A 27,072-nucleotide genomic window follows, 5' to 3' on the forward strand; every position below is an offset into this window, starting at 1 on the left:
CTGGAGGTCTTGCAATCCAAACTGAGCCTGACCCGGAAATGTGGCCAGGTCTGCCGAGCTGCCACTGTTTGCCTGGCTTTGATTAGACCATCTTTCATGTGCAAACTCAACATTTGCACAGCACCTCCTAGCGATCTGAGATTCTGGGCCATAAATGATGCTTAAAAAAAAAAATCTCCACCTCCAAGCCTGTGCAGCGTTTCAGCTATTTTGAGAACAGCCGATATGATCAGAATCGGCGCTACAGGGAAAACGTACATCAGAAAGTTTCTGAGGGTGTGGGCTGAGACTTCCCCCCCCCCATCCCTCTTCCTAGCGTAGCCCCCCACCCCCGCCCTACCGCTCGCGCTTGGCCTTCTCCAGCTTGTCCTTCAGCATCAGGACCTCCTTGTGCAGGGTGAGCTGCTGGCCCTCCGTGTCGTGGAGCTCCTTCCGCAGCTTCTTCAGCTCCGTGCAGTGGGACGCCTCCCGGCGCACCAGCTCCTCCTCGTAGAACAGGACCTTCTTGTCCAGCTCCGACTTCACCTTGGACAGCTCCTGCTGGCTCTCCTGGCTGAGGCCTGCTGCTCGGCCCCCCTGCTTCAGCTGCGGAGCACACGGACGCAAAGGGCGAGGCCTTCAGGGGGCGCCTTTCCCCTCCAGCCTCGCAGGACGCCTGCACCTCCGTGCAGACTTGTTTTTTTGGCACTGGCGGTGTTGCACACAAAATTTGGAAATCTGGGGCCGTTAAGAATAAACAGCAGGCTGTAGGGAAACTGCATCTAGTGCTGTCCTGCTGGAATGGTGCCACGTGAGGGTGAGCCTGCACAAGAGGCAGCCGAGCGAGGTCTCAGGACTTGATCGATCCAGAGCCCTGCAGTGAGGCTCAGACCACCACTCCTGCTCCTCCTCGCCGGTCTTAGTGAGGCATCATGTCCTGCCGTCAACCAAACAGTGACCTACTGTTGACGCACTGTGCTTGCCTGTGGTTACTGTGCCCCCCTCAAGGCTGACCAGCGGATTTTAACCAGCAGGCCAGAATGACGCAGGGCCGTCTGCCTCAATAGCCATGACTCCGCAGAACCTCCAGCATGGCGGCATGACTCTCCAGCACACACACGGTCACCAGGGATGACCTGGCCCACGCAAGCACACAACAAGTACAAAAACATCCACCAGCACCGTGAAACGACTGCTACGCGCGTTGAGACGTGGGAGTTATGCTATGAAAGAACAATCTTCCTCTTCGCACCTTGACTGCCAATATTGAAGCAATTTTCATTTACCGTTACGATTTGGACAAGTCTGACCCCTTTTAACATTTTAATAGCGGCAACCCGTCTTGAATCCCAGAGACACTCAAACAGATGATTGAAAGATGCAAAAAAAAACGTCCCCACTTCTAAAAGAAGCAGTGAACAGAACAGTCAACGCTCCGTTGACATCAGTTATGGTGTTTGCGATGAGAGCCCCCGTGGAATACCTCTTTCAAGAGACGGCACGATGCAACCAGACCAAAACGAAACGCGACGCTGTGCAGTAACACACACACACACACACACACACACACACACACACACACACACACACGGCTCCAGGTATCGGAGGCGCGCAGGAGGGCGAGAGTTTCGGCTGTCCGGCGCCCTGACCTTGAGCGTCTCCAGCTCGCTCTCCAGCTGCTTGGAGTAGCTCTCGCTGTGCTCCCGCAGCTTGCGTTCCTTCGACGCCTCCGCCCTGGTGTCCTCCAGCTCGGCCTCCAGCTGCAACGACAGAGGCGCGCGGCCGTCAGCGAGACGCGTCGGAAGGCATGGGGACAGACACGCCAACCGGGGCCGGAGCTTCGGGATTCAAGGTTTCTAGAAACCGTGAAGAATATCCATCTACCAGCTTCAGCTTAAAAACAGATTTTCTGTTGAATAACCGCTGACCCACAAAGACGTTATCCCTCCAGAACACTCCTGTTCGGAGCTCTCCTCTGCTATATTCAGTAACAGTTTACCAAAGGAAGCGAGTTTTCGCTTGGATAGATGCACACTCAGCGTCTGCAATAGGAACTCGTCATCCCTTCATATAGGAGTTCAGCTTCTCCAGAAAATAAGCTTGGGAGCACAATCACATATAGTGAGAATACGATTTCAAGTAAAGGCTTACAATACATTCCAGAGATCTAGAAAATCACTTAGTAAAACTAAATTTCATCTCCACAACCAGTACTTACATACTACAGTAATAACATTCCTGAGTAGTTATAGCAGTAATTCCCCCCATTCAACTGCTTACTGTACTGTACTTTAGAAAAGGATTGTAAATATTATACACTCTGAAAAGACAGGTGTGCATGAAAAAATAAGAAATCCAAAGGAAACCAAAACTTTCCATGTTAAAACTTTTAACTACATTCTTAAATTAAGCCTTTGATGAAGTAAAAATTCGAAGCAAGTGGTAATGTTGTTGCTGGACACTAAGGATGTGAACACAGTGTCAGACCGAGGTGATACAGCACACGCAGGTACCAGAGAAGTGATCCCAAGCCCAAACCCAGAAAGAAAACTGAACCCGAGTGGAAACCCACAACTCACACAGGCGAAAACAAGAGGATGCTCATTTAGAGATACTGAGTGGATCTTAACAGTAAAGAAAACAGCTACTTTGCTTCTTAAAACTCTTCACATGAGGCTTCCAGGAAGGCTGCAGACAACAATGCACGGGTTCTGGAAAGATGACTTCTTCCAGCGACACACAACAGAATCCCTTTCTCACTTTGTGTGTGTGTGTGAGAGAGATGGGTAGAGCCCTTGCAGAGCAGAAAGGGTCAAACATCCCTCTCACTCTCCCTCCCACAATAAAGCAGTGCATTCCTGGCTGGTGTCTCGCTGCGAAGGCCAGTGTCACCCATCTGGATGTCATTAGGCACGGAGGTGTGAGCAGCGAGTGTTGGAGTCAGGCGTGGGGGCAGTCCCGCGCGACCCGGCCCGTCGGGGGAGACGCGCAAACATTCCTGCCGTCGCCCGCGGAGACGCTATTGAACACAGACGACGAACTCGCCCCTTGGCCGGTCTTTCGCGTGGTGGTTAAAGAGAAACCGAAGGCGACGCATTCCAGGGGCGGAATGCTCTGTCGTCAACGGCAGGGGAAGATACGTGCCCCAGGGGGAAAATGGAAAAAAAAGAGAAAAAAAAACAACTCGCACTGTTTATTTTAAATGTTTTAAATTCTTGGATTGTGCCGATGTCAACCTTTCGGGTGCTGACATGACCTGTAAGCTGACAACCCAGCGCGACGAGCTCTTCGGCGTTACCTCCTTGCGGGCCTTCTCCGTTTTGCGGATCTCCTGGCGCATGGATTCGATTTTCTGCATGACCACCTCCATCTCCTCCTCCTTGTCGCGGAGCTGGCGGGACAGCTTCTGCTTCTGCGAGCGGAGCTCCGCCATCCTCTCGTTGAGCTCCGAGAACTCCTGCATGGCCAGCTTGCGCTGCTGGTGCGCGTCCTTCAGCTCCTTGGTCTGCGACTTCTGCCGCTCCAGAGACTCCACCAGTTGCTGGGAAGGGCAGAGGTCAACCATGTCAGGGACTGGGACAGGGACGGCCAGCATGGCTTTAGAAGAAAGAGTCACTTCTAAACCTCTGGAACAGGGGCTCCCAGTCCCGGTGCTGGTGACCCGCACACCAGCCGAGTCCCCAGTTACACAACCAAACCCCTCAGGTGTTAACAACAACAACAAGAATAAATTTCAACTGTTCGTTCACAGCCCTTAAATATTTTGGTGCTTTGACTGTTGTATTTCATAAGCGATATAAATTCCCCAAACTTGAGCCTAGAAACAAATGCAAGCATTTAATTGAAGCAACTTCTCAGATGGAGCAAGGCCTGAGTTATCTGATGAAGGAGGGATGGAATGAAACCCAGCAGGTCTGAGGGTCAACAGGACCAGGACTGGGATCTACTCTGGAGAACCACCCTGTCTTTTCTGCAGTGGAGCTCTCAGTTACTTTGAATTGATTTAGAAGGAACATATTTATTCGCAGAATGAAATCCCAACATAACAACCCAAACCTGCCACCCTAGTTCTGACCTGCTCAACAGGAAAACTCTACCCCTGTCTCGGCTTGACCGCACGTTTTCCACTTGCACATCTTTAAACCAAATCTTTGATTGGATTTGACGCAGTTAAAGGAAATTAGATTTAACTAAGCCCCCAACGTCCTTTTAATAAACTCCTCTTGCATTTCGGATAAATTAAATTACAAGACCAAGTTTATTCCATAAGGATCTCTTGTGCTTTAAGGAGGCAGGGCTGCCAAAAATCTGAACAACAGCAGGGCAGGGATGTTTTTCTCACAATGATCCAGAAACAGATAAGTGCATAAAGCCAGGACCTTGCCTGCTTCTGTCCTGAAACTCTGGGAGGTATCAGTGGGCTTTTTATACCTTAATAACGAAGCAAGCTCAAGCGTCTCACTCCCCATGCATTCGAACCAAAATCAGAGGAGCTAAACTGAGCCTAGGGGCTTTCCCACCTTCCCATTAAACACACCCGTATTTGTTCAATGCCATCCAAAACGGAAACTTGACAATTTATAAAGCCTTCTAAAGACAAAACTCCACAGACCGCTGAACCCAATGCTACTCTTGTCAAACCATGTACCTGGGGTGGGCTGGCCACCCCCAAGAACACAGACAGCCCCCCGACAGCCCTCTCCTACCTTGTGGATTTCTTCTTTCTCTTGCCGGAGAGCTCTGACCTGCTTCTCGAGCGCCTTCAGTTTGGTGGACGAGGTCTCGTACTCCTGCCGCAGAGTCACGGCCTCCTCCAGCTGGTGCTCCAGCCTGTCCGAGTCTGGGAGGAAGACACAGGGGGAAAAAACCAAAACAAACGCCCCGCGTGAGTCAGCTGTGACAATTCGGACTCGTAATCTTTCTGCATTGATGTTCACATAATTCATCAAGAATGAAATGGAGGATTTGCACTCCATAGGCAAGAATGCTTTGAGAACCATCTAAGGACGATGACCATCCAGTTTATATCCGCCGTCACCGCTTCTGCTCCTGTGGGATTTCCTGTGTGAAGTCTGAAAGTGGAGGAGGGAAGCACGTAAAACTCCCAACCTGCTAATTTTTTCTTAAGCCGCTCAATTTCCTCGTTGAGTTTCTTTATCTCCTTGTCCCGGTTGGCTGTTCCCAATCCCCGCCCTGAGCCGTGCAGGGTCTGGACCGCCTGTGTGGATTCTGGGGAGCAAAATGGCACAGTCACACAACCAAACACAGACAGACAGACAACTGACAGTGTGTTTCTCCTCACAAGCGCATGTCCCCTATTTGTTAATGGGCTCATGTTGTGATAAATGCACGGTGTGCTGTTTTACACCTTTTACCTGCCTGCAAAGCACATTTCGCATCTGGGACAATAAAATAAGTAAAACGGGAGAGAAAGGCAGTCGCATATTGATCTGCTCAAAGCCCCAGGCCAGCCGACGCTGCCTTCAAGACCACCTCACTGCTCTGACTGTGACACCAGGATGTATTTGTGACTATGGTCACCAGGCATAAACTACAAAATGAGGAATGAGCTGAAACCAAAGCTGAGGCGAGGAAGAAACGGATATCAGCTCTGATTCCACATCTGCCCTCCACATTGGAGAATCTGTAAAATCACATTTTCACTTCAACAGAACGTAAGAAACGAGGAAGTCGTTTGGCCCATCATCAACTTGGAATACTTGGACCTCTCCAAGACTACGAGGGTGAAGCTCTTTCAGCCTGTCACAGCAGGACACTCCTACGAGCTGCAGGACATCTATTTCTCCCACTCGGAAAGGGGGGGGGCATCCCCCGATTTGAGCCCCTGTCTGCTCTCGCACCTTGCAGCTTGCGGCTGAGCTCCAGCTTCTCCTGCTCCAGCCTCTTGATCCTCCTCTCGTAGGCCTCCACCTGCAGGCTGTTCTCCACGTCCCGCTGAACGTCCGAGTCCAGGCCGCCCGAGAGGAGCACCCTCTTCAGAGAGCCGCGGTCTGAGAAACAGCTGCACGGCACAAAGCGCAGGCGCGTCACACACCCCCAAACCCCACGACACCTACAACCATCTGCAGAATGGGCCTGGGGCGCCACAGACCTGCCAATGTCTGTTCTAGCCCGACTCCCAGGTACACAGCTGAACCCTTACTTTGACTTATTTCAAACTGTTCGACTGCTTTCAGCTCTAAGAACGTGCTGGAGGTGTTAAATCCCAAATTCCTGTGCAAAAAAACTCTTAAATATTCCAGTCAAGCAACTTGTTAGTTCAATTAAGGCTTCAGTGAGGTAATTTAGCTTGGATGGAATGAAAACCAACGTCTGGTCTACAGTACTGGGCTTATTCACCTACAACAAAGTCTAACTCCAGAATTGGTGCTTCTAAATGCCTGAAGCAGCTTTAGTATCAGAAACAGGCCGAGTGCAGGTCCTTAATCACTTAATGTGTTTGAAAAAATCACCTCCAACCACAAAAAGCCCCACACATTTGCCCTGCCCCTCCCCTGTGTGATGGGTAAACGCAGCTCTGTACTGAAACCGAGCACTCTGAAACACGCAGACAGCAACATCGCTGGACACTGTTCACACAGCAGGCACGTACTCCTGACGCAACAGCACAACCACAAATTCTTCTATTCCCATTCCTCAGTCTGCACTGCTGTTCTGAAGACTCCCTCGAGCTGTCAGAGCACAGACGCACACCGTTGGACTGCGAAGGAAGTGAGCGGGAAGCGTCCGCCCTCACCTGTCCGTGGTGTAGGTGAAGCCGACGAAGGGCAGGTGGAGCCCCGAGAATCCGGTGTGGGACACTGGAGGCACGATGTCCTGGAAGAGAGCAGGCAGACCAGAGCAGGGGGTCAGACACCCCAGAGAGAGAGCACTGCTAAAGAACAGACGCCACTCGGAAACGGGCGCCATCTTTCTAATCTGACGAGCGATGCGCCAGGCCCGAAGCATTCCCACTGCTGCCGTGTCACTGAACCCCCGGACAGCTGCTGCACCGCTGCAAGTCGAAGCCTTTTCTAAAGGTCAGCGTGTTGCTCTGTGATGAACAGATCAACCGGGGGCACGCAGGTCTGGAGACGGCGCCAGAAAGGAGGGACGGGGGGGGGAGAGACACACCGGGTTCTTCAGAACGTCGTCGTCCACGTCGAAGTTGGAGGTGTCCGAGGGGCTGCTGACGTCAGGGATGTAGGGGGCCTCGGTGCTGCGGATGTTGTCCCACTCGATCCCGCTGAAGAAGGGGTGCTTCTTGAAATCCTCGATGCCGTTCTGCCCCAGCCGGCGCTCCCGGCTGCAGATGAGGCGCTGGATCAGGTCCTTGGCGTCCTCCGACACGTCCGTTATGTGAGACGGGAACTGGAACCGCTCCTGGGCACACAGGGACGGGAGAGAGGGTTTGAAAAGGTGCCGAGAACCAGTAAGAACATAAGAACGGTTACAAACGAGAGGAGTAACTAGTAGTCCACCGATACGAGGATCTCATCCTGCTGCTTCCTGATAGAAGCCAGGATATCGGCTTCGACAGCATGGTCAGCATGTCCCACAATCCCTTGGGTACAGAAGTGCCAACTGTTCTCGGTTTTAAATGCATTTCAACAGTTTGCTTCTGTGCAACGAAGTCGTGAAATCCCTGGAGATGCTGGGAATTGAACGTGAGACGGAAAGCATGCACTCTGAAGCTGAGCAAAACGTCTCTTAATGTCCCCCACACTTAACAGTCTTCCATCCAGACACACTCAATTCAAAGGAGCTCCGACTGCTTTGCTGCAGGATAAACCCATTACCTTTGAAGTCGATACCAGCGAGTCTCTCTTTACTCCTGACAATGCCGTGCAGGGGTGAGGCAGTCTGCCCAGTTGGCACATTTCCCCCGGAACCTCAAACAGCATTGCGAAATGCCTGATAACAGCATGCTGTGCACAGTACAGTAAAGAGAGCAGGGCTCTCCAGTCAACACGCAGATGGAAAATGAACCGGGCTTATCTCCTCGTTATCGATTATCGCCTGTGACGAATAAACTGACACAACACTGCAATTAATTCTAAAGCAGATGGGAGAGACGGGGGGGGCGACTGGACATCCAGGCTGGGATAGAAACGAGGAAGAAAAAGACCAGCGAGTGGCGAAAGACGTACTTCGTGATTCATGATCTTGCCGTAGGTTTCCACCAGAGACTCGGCGTAGAAGGGCGTCTCCCCGTACAGCATCTCGTACATGCAGACCCCCAAGGACCACCAGTCGCACTCCGGGCCATACTTGCCCATGCCGTCCTCCATGGCCTGCAGGATCTCGGGCGAGATGTAGTCCGGGGTGCCCACCGCCACCGACGACTGCACCTGCAAACCGCCGACACCGCGTTGAGAAGCTCCCCCCGAGCCCCGGGTCCTGCTCCCAGCCTCTTCCCTGCACTTACGTAGCGCTGCTCTGGACACTGAACGCCAAGCGCTGGACAGGCGTTGGGCGATCCCACTACCACCACCAACCAGTGGGCCGGAGAGCCGAGTGAGGAAGCCAGATCAAACATGGGGATTATAAGGAGCCCAAGATTATAAAGGCTCTTTTTAAGAAACACCCTGGGATTTTTGATGACCACAGAGAGTCAGGTTTTAAGTCTCATGCGAAGGACGGCGCCTGTTTACAGTGTAGTGTCCCCGTCACTATACTGGGGCATCAGGACCTACACAGTACACAGGGTGAGCGCCCCCTACTGGTTCCACTAACACCACTTCCAGCAGCAACCTTAGCTTTCCCAGGAGGTCTCCCATCCAGGTACTGGCCAGGCTCACACCTGCGGAGCTCCAGTGGGACCCAGAGTGTTATCCTAACTTTTCACCTTTTTTCCTCCAAAGCCCAACGGCCGAAATAGCTCCTCTACAGTACACATTGGCACAAAGCAAATCGGGAGTCCAGACAGTGCAGAAATAAAGACCTTCTTGTGCTTCGCTCACTGCATGCTTCCTGCGGAGATTCTTTGAAAAAAAAATCCTAGTGCCAGTTAGTCTTATGCTCTCAGGTAAAAGGGTCTGCGTCTGCAATTAGCAAACACTAAGTCAGACGAAGTCCCAAGCCCAGTGTACTTGTCAGGCTAAGCTGGGCAATGGCTCCAGAGTACCAAGAAAGGACTCTGGCTGCAGCTCTACACCCTGCCCATATCTGATGGTGTGTAGTCTCAATTTGAGGGCCACTGACATAGGTCTTTCAAAAGCTCTCATGTCTGAAATACACAAGCATTGACCCAATTCTCACACCGATTATGATCAGGGAGTCAAAACTCAAAATGATAACAAGGCAAAGAGCAATGCCAACTGCTATTCTTTCTAAACCCAAAGTCTGATATATCTCTAGCATTGAGTTGCCATCATAGCCTTGTACTTCACACCTTGATGAAAACTCACAACACACAAAACAGAAATCCCAGCCCCTCTTTGAAAGCAGCAGCTCAAATTAAACTGGTTTACTGCCGGTCATCACACACCACCACATAGTGCAAACATGCAAAAAGCTTCCCCCTGGTGTGAAAAAACAAATTAAACAATAATGAAACGCACAGCAAATAGTAGAAACTGACTGCTCCCTACAAAGTCAATGAAAGGGAAGCCCATTTAAAAGCAATGCATTCCACACAACACATAAATTATCAAGAATAAGGCCTGTAACCACTGGAACTGTGCAAATTATAGTAGAACACATTGAGGAGATCACAACCACTAATTTATTACCAGCTGCACTGGGTACTGTATTGCTGTATAGTGCACTTTACAGAGAAAGTGCCTAACTCCCCTGCACTCCCTCAGTGAGATGCCCAGTGCCAAAGTCATCCGTTCCTCCTGCTCCAGTGTACTGAGGGGTGAGCAGAGAAAGTGAACAGCTCCTGTACCTGACCCAAGTGAAGTTACAGAAGAGTATGGCAGTGGCAGTTTACTGAAAAGTACTGAAAGCAGGGTAAATTGAAACAACTGCAAAATGAAATGGAACAACAGCTAAACAAACCCAACCACAGCTTAATATATCCATTATGGAGGCCTTTTGCATTAAAGCAAAGATATTTGATATGAAGTTAGGAATAGGTTGTGCATCAGGCTTAAAATTCAACTTAATACTCGAGCTATAAAACAATTATTCTGCATGTTAAATTACTGCTGCCAGTTTTAATATGTGCATCACAGCTTGCAAAAAATATTTTTTCCTACCTTCTAATTACTGGGTGATACGAGTATTTTTCAGTATAAGTAAAGTCATGGACTGAATTTTTTAATCAAAATTCTTAAAGGTACAGCCTAAGTAAGAATGACTACTCTAGCAAGACAATGTTCTTTTAAATCCAGATGCGTTCTGCTCATTTCAGTGTTAGCTCCTGTGAAGCAAAGCCACTGCAGGCAGGCAATGTGTGCAAGGTGCTGAAGACACGAAAGGGGCCAGAGGCAAGGTTAGCACAGGGGTGTCAGCATGGAGCAGGCCAGGGGCAGCTCTCATGGCCACGCACAAGGGGAAGGGTGACCCCAAGCTTCATTCGCAAACATTTCTCATTCAGGAACCTGTTTGGGCTCGAGGACAATGAGCAGAAGGGAGCTTTTTATCCATCAGCCACTGGTCCCAAAGTCTAGCAAGGATCAAGATGACTGAAGATTAACTCCACATCAAGACACATGCGCTCATTTTACAAACCCCATGCACTTTTCCCTGTTGAAAAGAGAGTTCTGCACAACACACACACACACACAGTAAGCTTCATTGTTGCAATTTCCAGGGGGGCATGATGAATGTTGCAGATGCCATTCATTTAACTGGATAAAGAAAGAACTCGTGCCTTCCATGTGATTTAGATCCCTCACCAATGAAAACCACAACGTAAAGGTCAGGTGCCTGTCAAGTGATAGATACCACAGAGTCACCTGGATAGGATGTGTACATGTCAACTCTGTGGCTCCCTACACTGAAGCAGAACCATGTGGAGCAATGATCTGAAGGCGGTTCATTGACCCTAAACAGACTGATTCACACAGATTGCGTAAACAGGCCTCCCAGATACTCTTTCTGTCTGGAGGCTTTCTGGACAGTCTCTGGGAACAACTGTTTTGCTCAGCAGAACCATAAAAGTGTTTCTAAGTAACAACTGTTGTTTTATAACAGTTGAAGACTGTTATAAGATTAAAACTGGGCACGCAGAATTTAAAACAAACAGAAAAGGCAGAGGGAACTGGGTGACCTAAGCATGACACCTCAGATTCTTCAAACATTCAGCAACGGTTCATCTAACATTGGTCAACCTGAGGCACACAGAACATTCACCAGGAACAGTGTTTGCCATGTCACAGTGGCCAAGCTGAACTGAGCACTGTACTTACAGTTCCATCTTCCATCATCTTCAAACAAGACCCAAAGTCAGCCAGGCGAATGTGGCCGTTCATATCCAGTAACACGTTGTCTGGCTTTATGTCTCTGAAAGAGAGAAAAATCCACCATTTAATTATTTACAGGCATGGGTATATATTGAAAATCAATATAAGATGACAAGGAGCATTCCAACTATGCAGAAGGATCTAAATATCTGTATTATTGTGCATTTAAAGAGAAGAGTTATTCTGGCGTTATAAAAAAATAAATCTGAAACATCAAATTACTTCTCGTTTATTTTTAATTGCTGTTTTTATACAGCAACACTGAAATAAGAGGACAAGGGATTAAGACTGGACAGAAATGATGACTGCAACTTTGAAGCCCAAATTATGCTTAGGGATTATCCTTTCTCTAGTTCAAGTGGCTCTCTCAGCAGCATGGACTAACAGGCAGGAACAGTCAGAGCTGAACAGTAAATCAATGGGCCTTGCGTGTATCTGACAGGTCAACCACCGTTGACAGCAGGCATGAGTCCATCGAGCTCCTGTTCCCTCCTTGCCAGCACAGCAGAGGCCACGGTCTTCACCCTTGACCGTAGCGGGTGTACCAGTGCGGGCGCGGTAGGAGCCACGGCGAACACCGGTAAAAGACTACATCCCGTCTGAGGGGGCAGAAGCACTGGTGTGAGGCTAGTGAAAGGGGACAAGGCCAAAAGGAAAAAGAAAAGTCCAGGCTGGACTGTCCCTATTTAGTGGGGTGCAGCCTGGGAAAAAGAACCGCTCGGCACTGCGGTATCCAGACTGGACATCCGCTATCTAACTGGGTCCAGCCTGGGAGAAAAGGGGTGCAAGGCCAAAAACACAAAGAGAGCTCGACCTCTCCCAGTGGAGATACACGGCAGGAGAGGAGAAAGGAAGAAGAAAACAAAGTGAAGTAAAAACGCCGGCCTTACGCTCGCGTCACGATTGGGACTGGGACTGTCGTTGGAAGGTTCTCCCCTTGCGGGGGTCTGCTTGTCCCTCCGGGGCGCTGCTCAGTGTCTGCTAAAGGGCCCCCCCACAGCTGAGGCTTGTCGTCAATTAGCCAGGGCAGCTGTGGTTGCTACGGCAACGTGTTGCCCTTAATCCAGAGCTCCGCCCCCCCCCGTCATGCCACAGGGGCCTGTGCTGCCCCCCCCCCCCCCCCAGAGGAAAAGCTAACCCTCGCACTGACACGACAGTGTAGAGTGGAGAGGTCACTATCATACTGTAGCTCTGGATGAAGAGGGGAGCCTGCTCACGGTCTGACCACAGGAACATCTAGGAGAGTCGGCACAGTCCGACAAGTCAAGAGTCCTGCGCCCCCCAGCAGCCCCTCCCCGAGAGGTGACGAGCTGCACGCAGACAGGCCTAACTGTGCGCCCCCTAAACAACCCGAGCATTGTCCATGCCTCCTGCTCCATGTTTTGCTCGAGTGGCAGAGCCACAGCTGGGCACACAGCCCGCTGGGCACACACGGCCCTCTGTTGTACAAGTTTGGCAAGGGCTTCAAGTCACTGCCTCACCAGCAGGAGAAAGACGAGCAAAACAAACAAGAACAGCATCAGGCGTGCACAGAGGGGAAAAAGGAAACCGGAAATCAAAGTTGTTTGTTTGACAACGTTAACACTAGTGAACAAAGCAATCCAATCTTCTTTTCAATGCAGCCCTTCTGAAAGTGTAAGTGATGGATTAAAAACAAAATGCTAAGGCTTTTCTCTTATTTAATAGGAAACTACACAGCGCATGTGGCCTCATGGTAATATAACCGAGTACTGTCAGTCTGCACACATCCTGAGACCTGCCCCGGCGCCATTCCTGCTCAAAGACCACAAAGCAGTACTTTTTTTTAAAATTTTTAGAGAGGATTCTGAATTTTCTAAGGAGACAGCAATGCTACATAACGACTCCTCAGGTCATGTCTTTGGTACAAAAAAAAAATGATTCCCGGGAACAGATGACACAAAAAGACCCTGGTGAAGTTCCGGATGTCTTTCCTCTGCTCGCTGGACAAGAAGGAAGCAGGAAGCCGAGGTCAGCGGGTCACCGAACCTACGGAGATTTTCAGTCCTTACGGCTCCAACCACAAACAGCTCACGTGAATTTCAACCCCTCTTCTGGGACACACTGAATCACTCAATCCAGGGCCCTTCCCTTCTCTTAGACCACAGCCCGTTCCTAAACACGAGCAAAGTCTTCAGAGAGAGAGAGATACGTTCTGAGTTCAGCCAAAGCCCTTCTGAGTTTCGGCGGCACTGATGCAAAACGTCCCTAAAAATGTAATTTGACAAAGTGAGTCCAACGCTGCAGACACCTACCTGTGGACGTAATGCTGCTGGTGAATGGAATGGATAGCCAGGACCATCTCTGCCAGGTAAAACTTGGCCATATCTTCTGGAAGCCTGTCTTCGAACTTACTGAGTAACGTCAATAGGTCCCCTCCAACGTAGTAGTCCATAACGAGATACTAGAGAAAGCAGAGCAGGCGGTATTATTTCGCTCAGCTCTAGACAGGGAGTGTGCCAAGGCTACAGAATATTGGGTGATACTTGTTCAATATCTCTAATCTAAGGCAGTGTGAATAGAGTTGTAGATGTATACACTGTATAACAAAAACAAAATGTGATATTTCATTGCTGTCGCTTAAATGATGAAATGGACTCAAGAGGGAAAAGAGAAGTTCATGTGGTCAAAAATGAAATAAACCTCAAGGTCAAAGTTATCAATACGGACAACCAAGAGTGCACAATTGGAGGACACTGGTGGTGCTCCCCTTGTACTGTATAATGCTCATGCTCTTCCCAGAGTGTTTATGAAATACTCCGAAGTCTCTATTAATAGAACTCATCCCTCATAGAAACTGGATACGCCCCAACAATAACAGCACCCGCAACAATGAGCTGGTATCACAAGCAGGCGGCTGCCGAGTTCCAGCGCAAGGTCATGTCTGAGCAGCCCCAGCTCGTCTTGCCACAAACTCAGCTGACGTGCTGCGAGCTGCGTTTTATTAGTCAGAAAGACGCACGCGCCTTCCGCGAACCCATCCTTTGTGTCAAGCAAGCAAGGCGACCAGCAGAACATTGGCACTTTGGAAAAATAAAGACAACGCCTCCCGTTTTAAAATGAAGTTCTTCTTTTCAAGCGCCTGAGCCGGGCACTGTCAGAGACCCGTGAGAACGGGCACTCTCACTTCCACTTGGCATCTGGGGGAGGTACAAACCTTCCCAGGCTCACTGTTCCTGATCTTCTGAGAACGAAACAGGAACCCAACACTAGCCTCGTCTGGGACGAGTTTATGGACTCTTATGTTTTGTAGTTAATTGAATTGCGTTTATTGTGCTCTGCTGCCTCGATGCGTTATATAAAGAACCTGAGATGACCAGGTCCTGGTGGTCACTGATCAATCTGAGCCCCCTCCCTAGACAACACTAGTAAGCGATACTGAACAGGCCACAGCGCAGGAGTGAGGGAGAAAACAGTCAGGGACAGATTTATGAGAGACTCATCTGGCGATTCCAAACTGTGACGCTTAGCCAGTTTAAGTCATAAAATAAAACAAATGTTTTAAAGAGTAAGCAGAAGGATCTGCACCTTTTCATGCAGAAAGCGTGAGCATTTTGATTAAAACTCCTTCATAAATCTGTCACATTACCAAAAAAAAAAAATCTAAAGCAACTGACAGTCAAGAATATAAAGATTAGAAGTGAGAGGACTCCCCCATTAGAAGATAACTGATTCAAGGAACTCACCTAGCCATTTCCTGAAACAAGCCTTCAACAACAGGGCTGTTGTTCCACACTCCCACCATCCTTTGCGTAAAGACATACTTCCTGTTCTAGGGTTCAAATGCACTACTCTCCAAGTAAGCCAACGTGTCCTGTGCACATTGATCACACACATTCTCTTACCAAGTAGTTGTCATCCTGGAAGGCGTAGTGCAGCGTTGTAATCCACTGGCAGTCTCCATTCACTAAAACATTCCTCTCTTCCCGAAAGCAGGCGGTCTGGGGGAAAGGACACACAATATAGCGTTTCAGCGATCCACGTGCGTTAGAAAGCAATGCAACTCCCCTTCCATTTTATCCATTAACACATGACTGGCTCTGTCTTCTCCTTTCACCAGCCCCACTAATGAACCTGGACAGCTCACTGCAATCCTAAGTGGCCATTACCTTTAATTAAATCAATGGACTACATGACCTCCTTGTAACACGACCTGCCTCTGACAGCTCTAGAGCTGTCAGGAAGGGTTGTCAGAGATGGAAGAGAGGCCCTAGTGAGAAGTGTTTCATTATTTCTCTTCTGCGTGAGGAAATGAACTTTGGGCATTTTAGCTTTGTAGAAAACAGACATTGCAGACACACATTGCAAGAAGTTAACAAGTGTTTTAAAATTCCACCATCATGTTTGAAATCTTAGTAGCGTAGAAGGTATCATTAGGACTTCTGCCTTTTAAACTGTAGCTTTAAAACTTTTCTTCTCAGCTCTAGAGAACGGCTCTATCCCTGTAGGGGAGTGGAGTGTTAAAACGCCCAGGTCTGAGCCTCTGTTAACGACCCAGAAGCCAGCAGCTTTGGAAATCGTGCATTTAGAGGGAACGTGTAAAAGAAATAACAACAAACTCCAGACTGTTTTCAATTACCGAAGTCAAGTGGCTCTCGTTAAGAGGTGGTAGGAAATGACCCTGAGCAGCACAATGGCAAAACAGAGAAAACCAAATTATGCAAGTAGCTTATTGCAACACAGTGGTCGCCCTCCGTCTTGTGTAACACACAATATTATGGGGATTGAAGGATTAATGACCGACGTGATGTTGACAAAAGACTTAGTGACTTAAAATTGGTACAGGAGACCAGATTGCCTGTAGGGGCTGACAGACCTCATTGCGGAAAAACTGGGTCAAGTTTAAAAAAAAAAACACACACGCACACACATCGCAAAGCTGCCTTGTCGACTCTGGCAGGCGTCTTACCCTCCTGACAACAGCTAAAATCTAACCCAGCTGGGGGTCCGTCTCCCATATCTACCGAGCGAAGGATTTACGTAGGAGCTACGCGACGGCACCAGGGAAAAGAGGGAGAGGAGCAAGACGAAACACCCAGAAGGCCCGCAGGCGGCCCGTGTGGCTGCTCCAGGATTGGCAGGGGGAGGAAGAGGAGGAGGAGGAGGAGGCAGGGGCCTTACTTCCGCGCGCTTCAGCATCTCCCACTTGTTCAGGATCTTCATGGCGTACACCCGCTCCGTGTGCTTCATCTTCACCACCGCCACCTGAAAAACGAGGGGGAGGCGATCAGGAGAGAGAGAGAGAGAGACGGGCGGACTCTGGTCGCGGGATGCAAACGCGCTCCGAGGTCGGGAACGGAGGCGTGAGGGACTTCCGGCTCCAGCCGCTGTGCGGTGCCATCTGGGCTACCCCCCTCTCCCTGGGAAACGCGCAGGACAGGGCACGACCAGCCCCGTGTCTGAGGGGTTTCATTCCGGGCGCGTTCCACACTACTGGTGCTAACCCACACCCTGGACTGGACTCTCTGCCTGGGATTTTAGGGGAATCAATATCAATGAATCAATATCGACCTCATTCCATCACAACCATACGGAGACGGAAAGTTCTTGCGACCTATCATCACACCTTGTGAGGGCTCATTAGCATGGAAGCTAGCCCTGACCGGTGACACAGCCGTTTCTATTTATTAGAATGAGCACCCTTTGAGAGCCATTTTATACTCATGTGCATAACGATTGGCAACTGCATGCTCTATGCACGCACCCTACCTTGGACGGCTGCACCTTCACACACATCGTATGTGCACAGATACATTTCCGTCAAAGAATATTCACCCTATTACACATTTTCTGAATTTTGGCATATTTTCCCCACTGAATGTTATCAGAGGTTCGTGTGGGTCCAGGTGATATACGCGTTCACTTGGACTACCTTTATAACACCAAGGTTTGACCCTTGTTTCATTTATTTCGCAAACAAAGTTGTCCATCATCCAATGTCCGAGCACTGGCCTGCTCCTGCGTGTGCTGTGAACAGGTCACAATTTGCAGCAAGACTGCTATAACCTCACACATAACCCAACAGTGATGCCCAGAAGGGCGTATTTGCAAACGCTCTTCGGCATGTTTTTATAGAGAAAAAGAAGCCAACAAACTCTTTCCTCCCCATGTCAGAGTGACTCCAGGCAGAACATCCACATGGATTTCAGTAAAACATCCCCGAGTCTGGCTCCCCAGTTTAATGAATTTATTGGAGTTCAGCAGATGGTGTGTGTCAGTGAGGGAGCCAGTGGTATATTTACACCAGAACAAGAAACTCCTGCTAGCTAACCATTTACTGGACAGTTTTATTGGGCAGAGCAAAGACTATTTATCAGTTATTTATTAAAAAAAGACTTAAGCAGACATGCAGTAGGAGTTCCTGCATGGAAAAATCCAGTTAGCTCCATCCTAACGGGGAAAAAAAAACATCACATCAAAGAATGGACTTCACAAGAGCAAGAACATACTCAGAAGAAGAAGCTGGAAAGCATTTGGTTTAGTCACAGCAAATATTTTCCGGGATGCCATAGCATTCCTGAGAAACCACATGATATATCTTTGTGGCCTCAAGCCAATAGACGTTCGCCATCTTTACTGCCACAAAAGTTTGAATATGTATCAAAGGAGACCAGCATTTTGTCGATATGATACTAAAAGTCAAGTGAATAAAACGCTATAAAGGTTGAGAACTGAGGACAAAGCTAGCACACCTCAGACGCACAGCCTTAACATTGCCTGAATATGCCCCGTTCCACACCTCTGTTTCTTGCAGGTGTGCAGAGCTAAATGCCAAGAGCCTGTTCTTCTTGTGTCGCCGTTGGGCGCAGCAATGACCCCAGACTCCAGCAGTCAGGACCCAGGTGGTCCAAGCACTTTCTATCCTAGCTAACCAGCACAGAAACTAAATGCACTCTGGAAAGCTTTTACTTTTCAAGCCCAGAAGTAAGGAGGGTGAAGAGTTGGACTACGCGTGTTTGAGCAACAGACAATGGAGTAAGATCTGACTCAACTTGTGGATACCTAAAATATTTGGGGTCTGCTTTAGTTTGCTTTTGTCCTCTTTTCTGAATAAGCGATTTAGGATATTTGGTATTATTGCAGCACAAGTTTTGCCCTTCAGCAAACAGAATGAAAAGGCAAAAACACCACCCTGTATCAATACGCAGATCCTGAATCTGACAATGCATCAGATCTGGTTTCAACCAAAAATAATATGCAAGTAACTGCACAAAGTAGTCTGTCCACTAGCCATGTAAGAGCAGCTGCTTCAGCCTAGTCGGAATGCTTTTTCTGCATCTATTAATATTTCCTCCTGAGATCAGGGCTCCTTTCCCAGTGGAGCTGTGTTGAATCGGGACGCCGCAGAGCTGTGCTGCTCGGACACTCTTGGACCTCAGGGTGCGACAGTCTTTCCCCTCCTAAACACAGGATTTATCCTACGGCAGCTGCAGTGTTCCAGTGGCGACACAGGAGTTAAAAAAACACCTCCCCCTGAGCACTTGAGACATCTGGCACGAGCTGCTCCACTGCCTCAGCAAGGCTGAAGCCACGTGCCCACACGCAGGCTCAGAGCGCACCCCCTCGGCGCAGCCAAGAACTGTCCCCCTTCCAGAAACAAGCCCAAGGGTCTCTGCTCAGAGCCACTTTCCCCCTTCCCTCTTCCTTTCCTTTTTTAGACACGGGAATGCTTGCCGTCCGCGCCGACGGCCCGAGATTGGAGCCTGGCTTCGGCGGGAGATAAGCCGACAGAGCACGGCGCAGGTGAGGAGCAGGGGGCTGCACACACGCCTCCCGATGGAGGACCGACCGACACCAGAACAGAACCACAAATGTTACTAAGGACCCTAAGAGAGGGCAACCTGGCCTGGCTGGCTCGAGCGGCTGCTCATAATGTTATTGATCTGCTCATTTCACTCGGTCTTTTATCGAAAGGGCCAAGGGAAGCTTGTTTCAGACCTCAACAACCCTTTGTGTACAGGAGCACATCCAGTTTACAGTCCAAAACCAACATCCACCTCTAATTTCCCAATAGTGTTCTAATATTAAACCGCACAAGCCATCTTTTCTTTAATCAACACTACAATACCACAGAAAAATAAGATCAAATACTGCACAAAACTGTCCCACAGGATGCAGGCTATTGCATTAAGCATCACGTTAATTATGCATGTTAATTGTCAACGTTAATTACTGCATGGATGAGTATAAACAGGGGCAGCACAGTGTTTTGAAGATGGCACGGCAGCATGGTTTTTAGGAACGCTGCTTCCCTTGGGTCCTGGGTTCGATTCCGGACTGCGACAACTTCTATATAGAGACTGCCTGCTTTGCTTCCGTCAGCAGGAACATTTCCTGGGTGTTCTGTTTCCCTGTCATGCTGCCTGCGTTTGACTAGCCGTCCTTTCCCTGCGGTCCCAGAACGGACGGTCTTACCCAGGGTGCAAGTGCTCATGTGCTTTGTGCACTGTACTTCAGGGATAAGCTCTGGGTAACCACAACCCCCACCACTGACAAACAGATTTCCAGTAACAAACAGAGCACACATATCCAGCAACCAGAACCCCCAAAATAATTCTGTATTTCATTAATCAGGCTAATCAGCACAATCTGTACCAAAGCAGAAACCTACTGCTCCTCAAACCCAGAACTCGATTAAAATTCGGAGTCTTATTTGCTGCCCTCTAGCAAAAATAGCAGTAATAAACATCTCTCCTGGTAAGGAAGTTTCTTGAAGAGGCACAATGTCAGGATGTGAGGCTGCACAGCTAATGAAGCAGCTTGTGGGATTACTCAGAGGTCCATCCGCCTCTCTACCACCCAGCCAAATGAGGGCGTTAAGGAAGCCCAGTGGCTGAGCTGGGAGGTGGGGGTGGGGTCAGGACCGTCCCGGGGAAGGAGCCAGGGCCCAGCCTGTGCCCTGGAACTGACACCCCCACCCATCCACTCCCTGCCCATGCTGCTGGGCCAGCAGGAAGCACTGACCCCGTCTCTTCCTGTCCTGCCCTTTGGCAATGCACCACATGGATGCCCTGCACAAATAATATTGAACGCAACCTGCATTTAGATCTCGCTCTTCCTCAACCGCACAGGAACTCCAGGCGCGCTCCAGAGAGTACACGGGACTGTGCTCTTAGCCATGCCTGTGGGGAGAGGGGACGCCTCTGTGACAGCGCTGGCACGTCAAACCACAAAACACACCCAACAGGGGGGCAGACCAAAGGCCAACGGCCTGGAACAGACTGAATGGGAGGGCGGCGGTGAAGTTAAAGCGCTAACTTTCTCCTGCTTTGGACTGGATTCGATCAAGGCGCCAGACGCCAGGGTCCACACCCCTGTCCTGTCAAAACACTGTCATGCAAGACATTAAACATGCACAGGCAGGAGCTTCGCCTTAGATCCCCTTCCGAGAGGCAGCAGAGGAGATCTGTAGCTCCCCGGTAGTCAGTGAGCGCATGATCACTGTCATAAGGGTCAACCATTATTATGAGGGAACATTTGGTAGCATCTGATTTGAGCTATGAGATGTCAAATCTCACAAATCGTACAACCCCACACACACACAAAGCCAGGTCATGCTTTACAAGATGCTGCGGAATTCTGCAGTTATGGCAGAAATTCAACAAAACATGAATGAACTGCTGACCCCTCCTTCAAAGTCCCCCCCCCTCCGAGGGCTCTTCCTCTCTTTGCCTTCAGAATCCCAGTCCCGGAAACGACCTGCCTCCACAGGCCCAGATATTGGACGGGCTGTATTAATGAGCAAGGCAGAGGCCAGGGGGCAATTAGGCTATGAAACACCCCAGGGCTAGAGGCAGGACCCACAACATGCGACGCTCCAGGGAGTGAAAAGAAAGCAAAAACAAGCCCCATGACCGTGACCTTCACTGACAGCTACCGACCCCAAAAGAAAAAAAAGGTCTTTTGTCTCAATGTGTCAGTTAATTCCCCATGATTTCCAAAGGCAAATGCCCCAGTGTGTGCCCCTGCTTCAGTTTTATTAAACACACTGTGGGCACCATAACTCACACACAATTAGAGGAACTTGTAAAAAGAACCTTCCTGCCTGTCGGTAGCACTCTATTGTGGGACGGAGAGAAAAAATGCTGGACTGTGTTAAGTTCTATCCTGTGTGTGAAAAGGCACAGTCCTCTGAAGGAAGCCCTATTTTATCGCAGCTTCCTCTCCCACAAAATATCCTTTTCCTGAGGCTGTCCTGGAAGCAGCCGTGTCCGCTGTGCCCGCTCCCACTTCGCCAGCAGCAGCTATCGGGAATTTTCTGCCCACTTTTCGGGGGGGGGGGGGGATCTGATGGGAGAAGATACAAGCCTGCTTGTTTGGAGAAGCCCAATGATTGACATCAGTGAGGAGATACATCCGTCCACGGAAAAAAAAAGCTATGACTGAAGATAACGAAAGAATCAGGGGCTGGCGGCGCTTCAGAGTTTTAACGGTTTCTATTCAAGTGTCCGCGCATAAACCCGTCTGCGAGATCAACTGCAGAGTCCTGCGGCAGCGGACGCCCCCCATATCAAAGATGGAGCTTCCCACTTCCTCTGGAAGGAGACCTGCGCTACGCCGGCGGGGCAGGACCAAACCTCGGGAGAGAGGCGTCTCACGGAACACGGGGACAGCCGCTTTTCAGTTCCGCCTGGTCGGAGCCAAATCCAATTCCCTCTTCAGGCCATTTCCCAATTCCATGAAATTAAACAAGGAACTGAAACCAAGCCTTCAGGTCCGGATCTGTATTCACAAGTATTTAAATACGAGCCAGGAAATAAGCTTTTTTTTATGTCAGCATTCCTTTTAACTAAATAGGTACAAATCCAGCAAATAATATAAATACCGACGGGCGTGGTCAGTACTTTTTTGGAGGTCCCCCACCCCAAAAAAAAAGCATGTTGTAAGAGGTGTGGTTGTACCAGAAAGTGATGCTCTTCCTTCCAAGTTTTCCAAGGACCGGAAATTCCAAACCAATGCCCCTGTACGGAAACCAAGATCACGGCACTGAAGGACGAATATTCAAATACCCCAGGGCACACAGTACGTAATACTAGGGGTGTCAATTTCAGGATACTGCTTAATTCACCTGGTGAAGCAGTTTCTCCCCTTTTCAACAATAAATTAAGCCACATCCAGTAACTCCCTCACAAAAAAATGAAACCCTGTTTTTCCTCTAATCCAGTACAGACCAATGTTCAATTGCTTTTGAAGTCACAGCAGGCTCTACCGTAATTTATTCCTGCACCAGGGGGATTGTCGACACAATGTCTGCTTGCAGTCACATTAGTAAGGACAAAACACCTGCCCAACAGCCTCAGGTCAACAACTTCCCACGTGTGAAACTGCAAACCCCGATCACGAGCCTTACTTGGAAATTCCCTTGCACAAGCGTTTCTTTGGAATTCAGTGCCTCCAGCTTTGGCAGATGAATGAAAAGGCTGTCGCACCACACACTGAGGAACAACAGGAAACAAGTCCAGGGGCCTGTCTCTCTTACTGTTCTGGTAAGAGGGCTCCCTGCCCTGTCCATCAGAGGTCACACGGGAGAAGAGAGAGAGGTCATGGGTGAGGAAGAGCCCTGTTTCACCTCCTCAGCTTCTCCTTATCCTAAGGGCCTCTCTTGCTGAATACGTTTCTTATACTGTTAAAGTGAAAAGACGCGTTTCACTCCACAAGCAGTTCGCCTCCGTACCCTTGGGACATAAGATATCCCCGAATCAAAAGACAATCATTCATAAGTACTTTTCCAAAACAACAGAAAAGGCTAAATCAATTTTAAGTGCCTGGCTTCCCACCAACCCCCATATTTTTCCTTTTAAAAGTAAAAAAAAAATACAACTTATGATACGGGAAGACAAGCCAGGACTTCTGTACTAAGGAAGCCCTCCAACCCGGTCTGAACAACAGCTACAGGAAGCCCTGCACACATGACACTGGGACACAAATCCTGCCTCCGAGCAAGACTCTTCCCAGCTCTCCAATTGTATTCCAGCTGTCCCTGTCTGGGCCCTTATGTTCCAAGTGTAGCCCAGAGGGGCTTAAACGATTCTTTTGGCAGTTGTGCCTCCGTATGAATGATCCTGATAAGCTTGTGTGCTCTTCCTCTCTGGACACGCCACCCTCTCAGCCTTGACCTCCGTGGTGGAGTCACGCCCCCTACAGGGTGCAGCCCTGCTCAGTCGAGGAAAACCCTGCCCTGCGCTCATCCAACGCAAGCGCTCCCTTCGCACGGGAGGGAGGAGTCTCCCTGCGCTCATCCAACATGAGGGCTCCCGCGCACAAGAGGGAGGAGTCTCCCTGCGCTCATCCAACATGAGGGCTCCCGCGCACGAGAGGGAGGAGTCTCCCTGCGCTCATCCAACATGAGGGCTCCCGCGCACAAGAGGGAGGAGTCTCCCTGTGCTCATCCAACATGAGGGCTCCCGCGCACGAGAGGGAGGAGTCTCCCTGCGCTCAGCCAACAGAGGGCTCCCGCGCACGGGAGGGAGGAGTCTCCCTGCACTCATCCAACATGAGGGCTCCCGCGTACGAGAGGGAGGAGTCTCCCTGCGTTCATCCAACAGAGGGCTCCCGCGCACAAGAGGGGGGAGTCTCCCTGCGCTCATCCAACATGAGGGCTCCCGCGCACAAGAGGGAGGAGTCTCCCTGCGCTCATCCAACATGAGGGCTCCCGCGCACGAGAGGGGGGAGTCTCCCTGCGCTCATCCAACATGAGGGCTCCCGCGCACAAGAGGGAGGAGTCTCCCTGTGCTCATCCAACATGAGGGCTCCCGCGCACAAGAGGGGGGAGTCTCCCTGCGCTCATCCAACATGAGGGCTCCCGCGCACAAGAGGGGGGAGTCTCCCTGTGCTCATCCAACATGAGGGCTCCCGCGCACAAGAGGGGGGAGTCTGGAAAGGGTACAAAGCAGTGGCGGACTCTTACCTCGCCGAAGGCCCCTCGCCCGATCACCTTCAGCATCTCGAAGTCGTCCCTGTGCAGCCGCATCTCCTTCACGACGGTGGTGAACGGCTTCACTGCAAACAGGAGAGACAAGCGCGTTGGACTGTGTGATCGCCGACACCCCCCCCAACAGGAACTCAGTCAACATATAAACTGACGCCAGCGGACACCCTTTACAAAAAGCAAGGAAAAGGGACACCTTGGGAATTAAAATAACTCCAGAAAAGGAAAAAGAAAAACAATTAATTTCACTCAATAATGTGGTCCAGCCCCAGAAGAATATCAATCGGCACCATTCAGAACAGGAGGCTTCAAAAAATCTGCGGTGATAATTTTCTGGGCAAAAGATGTGCAATACGGCGCCTGATCACAATCGCACAGTACTCCAGGACGGGATGAATACATGGTATTCTGCTTCTTTTTATAATTAGACAAGCTGCTGCTCGTCTTTGTGGCTTAAATAAATTAGCATAACGAAACGATTTCCCAAATAAAATACAATTTTGCAGTCTAAGGGCAGTGACAGTTAACTACAGCTACAGAACAAAAGACCACCAGGGCTGCATAATAATCTGGCCCTCCCTCTCCTGGCAGCTGGAAATCAGTCCAGGCAGGCCAGCCTTTCATCACAGCTCACCTAGATAAAAGGAGAAAATACGTACTTTGACCATCTGCTGCTTTAAAGGGAAAAAGGTAGCCTTTTGGATTTTGGAACAAGAGGCATGTTTGTGACTAAACTAGACCACGTCTCTCCTTTGTCACTGTTTCCACAAGACTGGCTCTGGTGCTGAACTTTGGATCACTAGAGTAAAACGAAACCACAAGGAGCAGTTTCTGATCAAAGAAAGTCTCTTGGTGTAACGGTCTTTAAAAAGACATTTTCCTTTTATGTGCATCTGAAATGCGTTTCTCACTCTGTGTGCGCTATATTAAGTGACTGGCTCCATTAGGGTCAAAAACATTGTCAAGGAATGCATCTAATTATTTTTAACGGAGAGCAGGTCTGGGACTTTTGTAAGACAGTTGTACATTCTCATACATCTGTGTGTTTTTAACCAAACCATTTGATCAAGCCTGTGCAAACTAAAACTAACTGAATAAAGCAGGTACAGTAGCGAAAGGGGTAGATGTGTTGTGCCATCTCTCGTCGCTAATGGCACACAGGTTATTAGACAACACCGTCGCCACCTCCTAGCCTGACCCGGTAGACCTCAGACGCAGGAAAGGTTGGGCCTGGGGTAGAACTGTGCAAGGCATTGGGAAGGGACACATCTGTGCTGCTGTTGTGTGCTTTTGATGGACCAGTAGGTGGCGCTCTGACTCTGAACCAGCACTTCCACGCTAGCGTCCCAGTGTGGTGACCAATGTCGCTGAGCCTTGCTGCACTTCAGTGGTGGGGTCCCTCCTAGGCGTAAAACCCCATATACATGAAAGTCTTCTAAAAAATTACTGAAAAAGCACCTTGTCACCAGGAAGGAGCACGTGTCTTCCACTGATAGTGAGGTAGGACTGCAGGGCCCTGAAGGATGTGAGTGAAGGGCAATAACTACCCAGCTGTGCCCCCGTCTCCGACACACAGCAGTCTGGCTGCACTCCAGCTCAGGTGAGGAGGAGGAGGAGGGGTTGAGAAGGCAGACACACAAAAAGCAGGCAGCCTGCCGGGCCTGCTTTGATAGCCGAACCGTGCTCTTTACCATATGAGGGCAAAAAAAAAAAGATTATGTGCTCCACACCGTGCTCTTCAAAACCATACACAGAAGTATTTATCTTTCGCCAGCCTTACTTTAAACACTGCCCCTCTGCCTGGATCATAAACCTGCATCACCCCCCTTTTTTATACAAGACAAAACGCTTCATGCATAAACTAAATGTCCAAGGTCTCACCTCTTCTTACCAATACTTCACACACCCTAAGCAATGTGGGCATACTGGGACAGATTTCAAGCTTTCTGATAAACTGCACAACGATGAACACGCTATACCGCCCACTACAGCACATGGGCACTGAACACTGCACAGGGATAGCACCCAGAAAATGCGGTTATTAAAAAAATCATTCGTTTTTTTTTTATCTTTTGGATAAAAACTGAACTCTGTACATAACATTCACAAGTTCAATAATTAGGGTAAAAAAATGACCATGCATGCCAAGGTAACTGGCTTACACATGATTAAGAAAAAAAATCATGTCTTCCACCCGTCGCCAGAGGTCTACAATCGCCGCGGCACAGGGACCGATGGGACAGTCTGAAGTGCGGCGCCGTCCGGTGAAGAACAGAGCCGCAGTGCAGTCTGTGCCAGTCAAGCGCAGACCGCCCGCGGGACACCTGAACACACACTGCAGCGCCCAGCCAGAGCGCCGCCGGGCACCCCGAACCCCGGCGTGACCCCAGCTGGCAATAAGAGGCTGCCTGAGCCGGGCAATAGTCATGGCATGCTCAAGTCTCAAACTGCTAGGCCACAGCCTGGGTTCAGGAACGGCAGTGACAGCCCAAATACTGCTCTGGTTAACACAAGGGCCGCAGTGGAAGATCACGGGCGCTGGCGTCTCTCAGACACCGCGTGGGTCAGAGTGTCGGGCGGGACGAGACGCAGGAGAGCTTCGGGGTTCAGCGAGGAAGCGGCGAAGCCCTGTGAGCCCACGACCCGGGGTCTCGCTCCCAACGCGGCTCCACCCCCCCCCCGGCTGCCCGACTTGAAGCAGTCAGCCGTGCCGGCGAGGGATCTCGGACCCGG

The 27,072-nt window shown here is 49.8% G+C and overlaps 1 protein-coding gene across 6 annotated transcripts in view; it reads right to left on the reverse strand.

Moving 5' to 3' along the window:
* Positions 1-27,072, reverse strand: part of cdc42bpb (CDC42 binding protein kinase beta (DMPK-like)) — a 72,248-nt gene that overhangs the window by 22,330 nt on the left and 22,846 nt on the right. For all 6 annotated transcript variants that reach the window (XM_088647698.1, XM_088647700.1, XM_088647699.1 and 3 more), the window contains exons 2-15: positions 24,319-24,410; positions 16,533-16,616; positions 15,257-15,352; positions 13,667-13,815; positions 11,340-11,433; positions 8,130-8,330; positions 7,114-7,362; positions 6,737-6,816; positions 5,841-6,001; positions 5,089-5,208; positions 4,686-4,819; positions 3,278-3,520; positions 1,629-1,739; positions 341-585 (exon numbers count right to left, since the gene is read on the reverse strand). In XM_088647698.1, the coding sequence (XP_088503824.1) occupies positions 341-585; positions 1,629-1,739; positions 3,278-3,520; positions 4,686-4,819; positions 5,089-5,208; positions 5,841-6,001; positions 6,737-6,816; positions 7,114-7,362; positions 8,130-8,330; positions 11,340-11,433; positions 13,667-13,815; positions 15,257-15,352; positions 16,533-16,616; positions 24,319-24,410 (2,059 nt within the window). The remainder of the gene's footprint in view (positions 1-340; positions 586-1,628; positions 1,740-3,277; positions 3,521-4,685; positions 4,820-5,088; positions 5,209-5,840; positions 6,002-6,736; positions 6,817-7,113; positions 7,363-8,129; positions 8,331-11,339; positions 11,434-13,666; positions 13,816-15,256; positions 15,353-16,532; positions 16,617-24,318; positions 24,411-27,072) is intronic.

The sequence above is a fragment of the Lepisosteus platostomus genome, chromosome 10, assembly GCF_059453375.1.
Source record: "Lepisosteus platostomus isolate fLepPlt1 chromosome 10, fLepPlt1.hap1, whole genome shotgun sequence".
Classification (NCBI taxonomy): Eukaryota; Metazoa; Chordata; class Actinopteri; order Semionotiformes; family Lepisosteidae; genus Lepisosteus; species Lepisosteus platostomus.